This window comes from Pseudopodoces humilis, chromosome 15 (assembly GCF_049639895.1).
Source record: "Pseudopodoces humilis isolate 2021_Gansu_Grassland_sample_001 chromosome 15, ASM4963989v1, whole genome shotgun sequence".
NCBI classification, from domain to species: domain Eukaryota; kingdom Metazoa; phylum Chordata; class Aves; order Passeriformes; family Paridae; genus Pseudopodoces; species Pseudopodoces humilis.
In genome coordinates this window covers 16,906,307-16,916,501 of record NC_142214.1, presented here as the reverse complement: position 1 = coordinate 16,916,501, position 10,195 = coordinate 16,906,307, and the positions used below count along the sequence as shown (strand labels likewise).

The following is a 10,195-nucleotide window of genomic DNA, read 5'->3' as shown; positions in this document are numbered from 1 at the left end:
TGGAGCAGAGATGCACATCTCTGTGGATGCTGTGCCAGCCAGCTCTGCCTGCTCTGCTTTTGTGCCCGCTGTTGGTCCCCACGCGCCCTGGCAGCCCCACAGCTCCATCTGAGATGGAGACCGGGGTGTGAGGCTGGAGCTGCCATATGTTCTCCATAAAAACACTTCTTGGCCCGTTCCCCGGCGTTTCCTGCCGCTGCCACACGTGCTCAGGATCCCACATGCCTCGCAAGCCGCTCACCAACTGCAGCCTGGCAGATGGAGGAGCCGGGCATGGCTTTGCAGTAGGAGAGGCAGGAATCCACAAGCTCTGTTTGTTCTTGGGTTCTTCATGGCAGCAGAGGAAGGGGGAGGAGAGTTGGCACCACTCCTGCAAACTGGCCCTCAGCAAAGGGGAGAAGAGAAGACCTTCCCATACCCACTCCCCACCATGGAGCCGAGCTGTGAGCCCTTCTTGGGTTGCACAAAGTGTTTTCACCTGGTGCCATCCTGTTTAAAGGCACTTGGAAATGGTGTGAGTGTCCTGGGTGGATGGAGACCACCATTCCTCCCAGGCAGGTGGTACTGGTTTGTTTTGGTGGCAGATGGCCAGTCAGCATTAAGAGCAAAGGCAGAAAATCAGTCCTCAGAGGGAGCAGAGATTTATTGCGGTAGGAAATTAAAAATGTATGCATCAGCTTTTGGAGTAGCTCCTGTTCTGCCTTGATCTGTTTGGGGGGGATGAGGGCTCTGTGCTCAGCCCTGTTCCGTGGCAGGGAGGTCTGAGGATGCTCAGGAAGCTGAAGGCACTTCCCTTGGCAGTGGGTGTATCGTGATGGGCAGTGACTGGACCGAGCTGATATCTCTCTTACCTTGGGTGGCAGAGTGTGACCAGATCAGTGTCAGCTCTGAGCACAGCAGATGAGTGTCCCAGCCTCAGGAGTGGGATATCTTCATGCCACGTCAGCCGGGACACCCTGAAGAGCCAGGTGCTCCCACAGGGGTACATCTGTGGTGGGCTCCTGATGCTGCTGGGCACCGAGAGGTTTCTCCTGATAAGTCCTTTTACTTTGTGCTGTTTTCTAATGACTCTGTGCCTGGGTGGCATTGTGCCACAGCGGTCCCTGAGGACACAAGGGGATGCAGAGCAGGCTCTTGGGCTAAAGGTGTGCAGCAGGCAGGACAGGACACAGGCAGGGTGGGGACATGGACATAAGCAGCCATCTGCTCCCTGCAGAGGGATGGGGTCAGTGCTGGTCTGTGCCCACCAAGGTGGTGGCAGGTGTTCCCCAAGCAGTGTGGCCCCAGGGTGAGGCTGGGTTTGTGCTGCTGAGGGCACCAGGGATTGTTTCAAATCCTCAGCTCCCTGCTGCGAGAACCAGGCCATAAGCTTTCCAGCCCAGTGCAGCGCTCTGCCCAGAAATTAAAAAAGAAGAAACACAAAAAAAAAACAGGCTTCAGGGAAGTGATAGCTCCTGGGGTTCAGCCAATTACCAGTGTTAGGGAGAGAGCTACCCTACCCACTGCAGCTGGTTTTCTCTGACCTCTTGCTCTGGTCCAGAGTGAGCACACATTAATCCCCAAACCCAGCATGGGAGAGCTGCGGCAGGAAGGATGCTCAGAGCCTGGAAAAGGCATGTTGTACCTGCTGCTGAGCATATTACTGCTTCTCCAGGAGCGGATAAGTCCTGCTTACGAGGACGCTCGTCCTCTTTTATTTAATTTCCTGGTAATGCTTCTGCAGCGTCCAAGTCTTATCAGGAGAGGAGCAGCTTAAGAGGCCGGTAAAGGAGTTTTTATTGTCGGTATCCACCTCTTTATCCCCCTCTTCCCTTTGACGCCGGATGGCAGGCTGGTTGTGGCTGAAGTGAGGTGTGCTTTCTTTTCCTTTTGTCTGTTAAAGCTGCAAAGATTTCCCGGCTGACCAGTCCTGACGGTAATTTCGGCTGCGGGAGACGCCGCTGTCCCCGGGCGGTCCCCGGCTGTGGCTCAGCCGCGGCTCCCGTGGCGAGCAGCGAGGGTGACACCGACACCCCGATTGCACACAGAAGGGCCGACCTGGGGCCACAAGTGGGCAGCTGTGCTCTGGGACTCGCCATCCACTTGGCCGTGACTTGGTGAGCAAAGCCCTGCCTCAGTTTCCCCGGAGCCATCGCACTGAGCTCGGCCACATCTGCGGGACATCCCGGTGCTTCGAGCTGCTCATCCTCGTGTTCATCTGCTGCGGGGGCTTGTGGATGGGGGAGCTGGAATTGCTGAGGGCAGCAGGGTGGGGTGACAGGAGGAGTGTCCCTTGGGAAGCCAGCAGCTCGGTGGCTGCTGTCTTGTGGCAGCCAGCTCCGTCCCTGGCGTTCTCCCTGGCCATGCCGGCCATGTGGAGACGCAGTGCTGCATTCAGCCGCCTTTTCAGCTGCACACAATGGCCTTGGGTAGCGTTTGTCTGAGAAAATTGGTAGGATCGCGTGATCCTTTTTGTTGTGGTTGCTACTGTTGTTCTTTGGAATGCTCATGGGAGTAGCAGAGCAGCTAATGAGGCGGCGCAGAGACATTCGCTGGGGAGGGAGATGCTCTCGCCTGTACTTCCCTGCAGCCGCACTCTCCTGGTGATGGAGCTGGCTCTGCTCCTGCTGGGAACGCCGATGGGTGCGGCACTGCTCAGGGGGTGCCCAGACCCTGCTGCTCCCCAGTTCCCTTCCCCGGGCCTCTCTGTTTCCTTCTCCAGCCACGTGCCGCTGCATGCGGGAGGGGAAAGCCGGGAGCACCCATGCAGCTGGGCGCTGGGAAAGGTCACCTGGCTGTGGTGACATCCCATCATCACAGAGCGCAGCTCACCCATGGCCAGCGCTGTATCCCTGACCCTGGGCAGACTCACCTGCTGCTCAGAGCTCTCCTGACTCCCATGGCAGACTCCTTTAGAGGATTTTGGGTGGTTACCTGGGATCAGGCTTGGCACAGGGCTGTCTTTGCTGGCAGTGAAGCCCCAAGCTCTGTGTGCTTGGTGTGGAGCTGCCAGAAGCTCCTGTCCCCTCCAGCCCCACGTGCTGTCCCCCTGGGCTCTGCAGCAGGTGCCCAACGCGGCGCTGGGAGCAGGTGGGGGTGTCAGAAATGCAGACAGATAGCATTAGATGGATGATGCATGGAATCCTAAAGTGGATGATGCATGGAATCCTAAACTGATAAGAGATGGAACAATTGGTGTGTTGTCAAAAGGCCGGGAAGGATCTCTTTTAAATAGACTAAATAGTCTGGACAGGAACAAGCAATGAGCAGCACAGAAGCAACAGCACGTTCACCACTTTGTTTTTCTGGCTGGGCTGTGCGTGTTGCCATCTGTGCTGTGCTCTGTGGCCATCCCTTGGTGCTGGGTTTGCTCCCCCACAGCAAGCTCACAGCCTGGAGCCATGACTGGCATTGCTCCAGGATGCCAAGGGCAGCTTTGACACGACCTTGCCCTGGGCTGGATCTTCCCATCTTCTGGTTGTCTCCACTCCAAGGAGTCCCTGGGCTGATGGTGGAGATTTGGTTGTAATAGCACAGCTGAGCCTGCCTTAATCCCAGTTTTTAGACTGGCTAAACTTGTTTTCACTTATCTCTGATACTGTTGAGCTGTGTTACACAGCATGAATAAGCCAACCCTTGAGTTTGCTCTTACAGCTCTGCAGAATGGCAGAGAGAGCTGTGCCAGGGCCGCTGTCTCCCCTGACCCGCAGGGAATGGCCAGAGCCACACCACCACAAGTTTACCCTGCACAGATCTCCCATCTGATTAAGGGCAGTGCTGAGGCAGGGGTGGGACAGTGAGGTGCTGGGGGAGGGTGGATTTACCCTCGTGTGGCATCTCCATGGATGTCCCCGTGCCTGAGCTGCTGGTGGCAGGGACAGGCGCTGCTCTGCACGGGAGGACGGGGCTGTGGCCGTGCCAGGAGGGCTCTGGGAGCGCTGCAGGTGCAGTGGGGCTGCCCTGCAGGCCTCAGAGGGCTGGGAGTGCTGGGCAGGGCTGCGTGGTGGGGCGCGCTACAGCCTGTCCCTGTGATTGCAGCGCAGCCATGTGATGCCGGAGGAGCGCGGTGGCGATGATATGGAATGTGGGCAGCTGCCTTCGGACACGCTCCGACAGGTGACGGTCCAGCGCCACCCCCTCTACGGATTCGGCTTTGTGGCTGGCAGCGAGAGGCCAGTGGTGGTGCGCTCGGTGGCAGCAGGTAGGGGGCTGGGGTGGTGCTGGACACAGCTGCAGCGTGCCAGGAAACACAGCGGCACTTCCCCCTGGTGGGACCCCTCCCTGGTCTCCTGTCCTCTCCTGTCCCCTCTGGTGGGCCTGCAGGCTGCCCTCCACAGCCACATACGTGGATGCTTTGATGCTTTGGGGATGCTTGGGACCCTCCTGCTTCCCCTTCACCCCACAGCTCCGGGATGCCTGGGTTGGGCCTGACCCTCTCTCCTGGCAGGCGGCCCCTCTGAGGATAAACTCCTGCCAGGAGACCAGATCTTGGCCATCAACGATGAGGATGTGAGTGAAGCCCCCAGAGAGAGATTCATCGAGCTTGTCAGGTGAGGACAACGCTTGTCCCTCATCGCCTCTGGGGAGGGGCTCATGCCAGGCTGCTGTGCCCGTGCCGAAGCCTTGGGGTGTCAGTGCACACCCACATCACCAGTGCTCCCTGCTGGGGTGGGGAATTCTCAGCCTGAGCAGGGGGAGTGCCTTGGAGCGAGTGCCATAGCCATTTCCAGCTGGCCAAGAAGTGGGGAAGTATCCACAGCCGTGATGTCAAGCACCCCAAGGAGCCCAGAAAGGTCCCGGCCACCACTGGGCTGGGAAGGGTGGGGTGTGCTCTCAGTAGCCAGTTGCACATGTTGAGGTCCATCACCATAAAGTTCCATCCATCTTCATTTCTTCTTTCTGTCACAGGAAGGCCAAGGACTTCATCATCCTCACGGTCCTGCACACCCACCAGGTGAGACTGGCAGGGCCATGGCCAGCTCCAGGGGAGCCAGGATGGGTGAAAAGCCCTTCTGGAGACCGAGGTGGGGTCCCTGGAGACCCTGGGAGATCACTCAGGCAGCTCAACTGATTTGTTGGACCCACATCCCACCACCCCAGGGCTCTTCCAAGCTGTCCAGTCTGAGAGCTGCCACGGCTCCTTGGGCATGCAGCCTTTCCCCCTTTTCACCAGGAGGGAGAGAGGAAAAATACTCCCAAACCCAAACAGTTGCTGAGGTCACCACGTGTGTCTGATGGAGTAACCCAAGGAGAGATGGCAGGGAGGGGTCGCTGCTGTCTCAGGAGTCTCTGGGGAGCTGGGAGGCTGCAGGAGGGCTGGAGATGCAGCAGCAGCCGTGGTGCCCTGGGGCTCGGTGCCTGTGGCACTGGGGCAGACTGAACTGTCACACCAGAGGCACCGCTTGTGCTTCACCGAGTCTTTGATGCTGGGGAAGAAGTGTGAGAGCTCCCCTGTGCTCCCGGGGAAGGAGATGCCCCCACCCAGCGCTGCTCTGTCAGGAGCGGGGGCGTGTGCCACTCTCCAAAAAAGCTTTTTTCTTCCTGGCCCGGGATGGCCACCAGCTGGTTCAGGCTGCTCAGCTGGTGCTGGCACCATCAGACACACACAGCTCTGCGTCTCTGGGCTGGAGTATGTGCAGGCACTGCCACCAGAACATCCTGCAGGGATGCCCGGGCTCCTGCTGTCTCCCTGGGGCTGCAGACCCACATCCAAGGGGTTCATCTCTCCCATCTGAGTGCCAGTGCCTCCAAGCAAGACCTGACTGACATCTGCTGCCTGCACAAGGGGTGCCAGGCACAGGGGCTCACTGGAGTGCAGCCTCCCAGCCACACTGATGCTGCTGGTGTGACTTCAGGGGCTGCTGCTCATTGTTCTGGCCCTGCCTGCAGCGCTGTGTAACCACAGCCGAGGGGGTTTGCTTTCCACCCTCCCCATTTCATGGTTTGCTGCCCACTCCCCATCATCACGCTGGCTCCAGAGGGGTTTCCTCTGGGCCCTGTGTCTGCCTTTCCCCACGCTGTGCTCCAGGGGCAGGCAGGTGACTTACCCAGTGCTCTCTTTCCAGTCTCCCAAATCTGCTTTCATCAGTGCAGCCAAGAAGGCGAAGCTGAGGTCCAACCCAGCCAAAGTCCGATTTTCAGAGCAGGTGACAGTCGGTGAGACAGACCCAGTAAGTCCTGCCCTGCCTTCCTCTGTGGTTCACCCCCTGGAGGTGTCCCCAGGCCCATGGGCTGTGGGGTGGTTGGGGTCCCACAGGGCTCCTCTGCCCTGATTTGGGAGAGCAGCTGTCTGGCTTGGGGAGCCCCACGGGACAGATGCCCTTGGGCACAGTCAGTGTGTTGGGTCACTGCTGGGGGCACTTCCTGTGGTCCTCTGTCCCCTGTCCCTCTGAGGGAGCCCCAAAAACTGGCCTTAAAAACCTGGTCTCAACTGTGTCCCCCTGAGCATCCAGGGGAGGCATCCAGGCAATGCCAGTGCCTGCCCTAAGGAAGATCCATGGCTTCCAGCCTGATCCCAAAAGCTTTGGAGTGCCTGTATGTGGGGCAGGGTGACCAGGGCACTGTTGAATGGCTGTGGAAGCTGAAGAGTTCCAGCCCAGTGCTTTTATCTCTTAATTGCAGGAAGGGTTTATTAACAAAAAAACAAAACTGAAAAAAAACCCACCCTGTAAAGCACTTCTCGCACGTTCTATTTTTAAGCAAAATCAATTAGGTAATTATCTGATTGAAATGCTTCTCAGCAAATAAAATCAGTCTTCTCCCAACTTCCTGCAGAAGGGGTGTGCAGGGCTGAGGGGGGCTAGGGTTGGGGTAAGGGTCAGGAAAGGGGGATCAGCTCTGAGCCACCCCAGCCCCACCTGGACACCAGCTGGGGAGCGGGACAGGCTGCCAGGCATGGGCACTGGGATGTGCTGGACAGAGCAAGATGCTCTGTTCCCACTGCAGCTGCTGGGAGCTGAGGAGCTGAATCTGTCAGGCAGCTCTGAATTGCCTCAGCTCTGTGCTTCTTGATGGCTCAACAGAACGCTGGGTTTTCAGGGGAAATGTGTCTCTTAGCACAAAAGCCCAGAGCAGCAGAGGATGCCACGAGTGCTCCATCACTGACAGTCTGTCTCTCTCTCCCCACCCTCCCTCCGTGCCACCCACCCTCCTCGCCTCCCCCTTTGCCGGCCCCACATGCCAGGACATGTTGAAGAAAGAAGCTCTCCTCCTCATTCCCAACGTGCTGAAGGTTTTCCTGGAGAACGGGCAGATCAAATCCTTCACGTTCGATGGCCGAACCACTGTGAAGGTGAGCCCCTCCGCTCCCCCCCCAGCACCGTGGCACTCCTCTCCTCCCACCTGCCCAATCCTTTTCCTCTCCTGCTTCCCGTGCACGAGCACCGCAGCAGCGCTGGGCTGGCTGCGAGCCGCGCTGGCATGATGGATGGCTCGTCTGCCTCCATCAAAGCCCAGAGCAGGCTTTGCAGCTGGCAGGGATGGGGGTTTGCTGGCTCTCTGCCTCTCCTGACTTCTCTGCTTGCTGGGAGCCTGCCCTGCAGCCAGGGTGGATGCTCCTGAGTCCCCCTGCCAGGGACCAGCTCCCTCAGCACCACCAGGTGCTGCGATCACCTCCTGCTGCAATGTCGCTGGCCACCATCCTGTGGCCCCTCTCAGCCTCATCCTGGCACAGCCCCGGTTGCCAGGGATGAGTGGGCTCTCCGTGAGGTCCCAGCCCCCTCCTGGGAAGTAGCCAGTGCCTCGCACCCAAGGCTGTCCGTGGCATTTGCAGGACGTGATGGTGACATTGCAGGACCGCCTGTCGCTGAGACACATCGAGCACTTTGCCCTGGTCCTGGAGTATTCCAGCCCGGAGCAGAGCCACCGCTTCCTGCTGCTCCAGGACAAGCAGCCGCTGGCCCACGTAAGCTGCTGGGTGTGGGAGGGTGTTGGGATGGCTGGGGCTGGGCACAGAGAGCCTCCTGTTCCCCCAGTGTGGGGCTTGGCTGGGATTGTGCTGTGGGGTGGCACAGCCTCTCCTTGCCCCTGGCATGGTCCTGCAGGCTCAGGGGTGAAAAGGGTGGCCAAAGAGGGAGACAGTTTTACCCAAAGATGGGTTTTACCCATCCCACACTGACAGCTGCTCTGTGTTCCAACCTGAGCAGCTGCAGACAGCACTCGTGAGCATCCTTGGCTGGGAGAGCCAATAAGCTCAGAACCTGGGATAAAATGGGGATCATGGAGCAAACATTACCTTGAGTGGTGTAAACCCTACAGCACCAGGCAAAGCTGTCACACCAAGGAAGGCTGAGGTGTTGCCGGGATGAAAGGTGGTGCATGGAGGAGAGAAATCAAATACCATGTCAGAAGAGAGGAGAGGGCATCTCATGCCCTGCAGCCAGTGGTTCCTGGGCTCACCTCTCCCCTCTGCTCCTGCCACAGGTTGTGCAAAGAACACACTACCATGGCATGAGATGCCTCTTCCGTGTGAGCTTCTTCCCCAAGGACCCAGTGGAGCTGCTGCGCCGGGACCCTGCAGCTTTCGAGTACCTGTACATCCAGGTAGGGGCTGGGAGCTGGTGCTGCTCATGGCCCACACGTCTGCCAAGGCTGGGCCCTGTGGCAGCAGCGCTCAGGTGGCAGTGCCCTGTCCCTGTGGCTGCCTGAGGACACCTCTTCTCCTCCCACAGAGCCGCAACGATGTGATCAGAGAGCGCTTCGGCACAGACCCCAAGCCAGAGATGCTGCTGGGGCTGGCTGCCCTCCACATCTACATCACCGTCTCAGCCACCCGCCCCAGCCAGAAGGTCTCCCTCAAGAATGTGGAGTGAGTCCTCCTCGCTGTCCCCAGGCTCCCACACAGCCCTCCTTTGCTGTCCCTTCCCTGTGTCGCAGCAGCGTTTTGGGGTGCGGAGCATGAGATGCTCTAGGAGCTCCCCCTGAGCTGGGCGGTGGCTCAGGGGCTTGGCAGCAGTGACAGGCAGCCCCTGGTCCCACCATGGGGCTGTGTAAGGTCCCCTCACAGCAGCCAGGCCTGGGGATATTTGCTGTGAGCCCAGCATCATGTCCATGGGAACCTGGGCTGATTTTCCACCTGCATCCAAGGCAAGGAGAGCACGGCTCTGTGGCTGTGTAATCTCAGCCTGTCACCAAGCTGTGCAGCACTGGCTCAGCCCTCCTGTGGCTTCTGGAGAACCTAAACCCATACCCAGCCCATCTGTGCAGGCTGGCCTTTCACAGTCAGCACAGGGAGGAAGGAGGGAGGGGTCACCCTGAGAGGACCCCAAATGAAGTTTGGGAATTTGCCCTGCATCCCCTAAGCTTACATGAAGGTGAGTGGGAGCTGGGGTCTGCTGCAGAGCTGCTGTTGCCCAGCCTGATGCTGGTAGCTGTGTCACCAGCCTGGGGTCCCATCCCCTTGGGGACCCGAGCTGGGGGCTGCTTCCGCTCTGGCTGTGGCACCAAGGAAGTGCTGGTGTGGCTCCAGTTCCGTCTGATGGCAACAGGGTGCTCTGGGACAGTGTTCTGTCCCTCTCTGCCCACTGGCAGTGTGTCCCACCTGGCAGCTCATGCAGGCTTCCCTCCCCACAGGAAGGAGTGGGGCCTGGAGCCCTTCCTGCCCCCCTCGCTCCTGCAGCTCATCAAAGAGAAGAGCCTCCGGAAATCCCTCTCGCAGCAGCTCAAAGCCCACCAGCACCAGCCTGGCGGCACCAAGGTGAGCCCAGCACTCAGTGCCTGTTCAGGCTCAGCCTGCCCTCCACCCCAGCCTGCTGTCCCCAGCTACTCAGAGACCCTTGCTATTAAATCCCCTGGGATGGGAGATAAATCCCAGGCAGCCAAGTAGACACTCTCTCTCTCCTGAATCCTCTTTCAAGAGCTGATCTGGATTGCAGGGAGTGCGGGGAGGATCAGGGCTGAGATCATCTGAAGCTTGGCTGAAGTGGCTGGCACACCTCAGTTCATTGTTATCTGGGCTTGGAAAGCTCTGGAGGCAGCTGCTGAGCCATCACCCTGGTCCCTGCAGCCTTCACAGCTCCCCAGGGAGGGTTGTGCATCCCAAGGGGGGTTAGACATCAAGCACTGGGGCTCCTTCCTGGAGTTACCTCCCAACAGCTGCCCAGGATGGCAGGGGAGAGGAGACCCCCCCTCACCCACAGACTTGCTGCCAGCACAGCCCATGCCCAGAGCTGCCTGATAACTTGCTGTGCACCCATACTTGAGAGCCCCCAGGTCTGCC

The 10,195-nt window shown here is 59.1% G+C and overlaps 1 protein-coding gene across 5 annotated transcripts in view; it reads left to right on the top strand.

Moving 5' to 3' along the window:
* The first annotated feature begins 538 nt into the window (after window positions 1-538).
* FRMPD3 (FERM and PDZ domain containing 3) overlaps window positions 539-10,195 on the top strand; it is a 33,147-nt gene continuing 23,490 nt past the window's right edge. For 2 of the 5 annotated variants that reach the window (XM_005527419.2, XM_088062697.1), the window contains exons 1-10: window positions 539-650; window positions 4,018-4,180; window positions 4,427-4,529; window positions 4,888-4,933; window positions 6,045-6,149; window positions 7,163-7,270; window positions 7,751-7,882; window positions 8,401-8,520; window positions 8,649-8,785; window positions 9,550-9,673. In XM_005527419.2, coding sequence (XP_005527476.2) covers window positions 4,030-4,180; window positions 4,427-4,529; window positions 4,888-4,933; window positions 6,045-6,149; window positions 7,163-7,270; window positions 7,751-7,882; window positions 8,401-8,520; window positions 8,649-8,785; window positions 9,550-9,673 — 1,026 coding nt within the window. In that variant the 5' untranslated portion in view covers window positions 539-650; window positions 4,018-4,029. Of the gene's footprint in view, window positions 651-4,017; window positions 4,181-4,384; window positions 4,530-4,887; window positions 4,934-6,044; window positions 6,150-7,162; window positions 7,271-7,750; window positions 7,883-8,400; window positions 8,521-8,648; window positions 8,786-9,549; window positions 9,674-10,195 lie in introns of those variants that run through there. The other 3 variants (XM_088062698.1, XM_088062699.1, XM_088062700.1) reach the window with 3 other exon arrangements.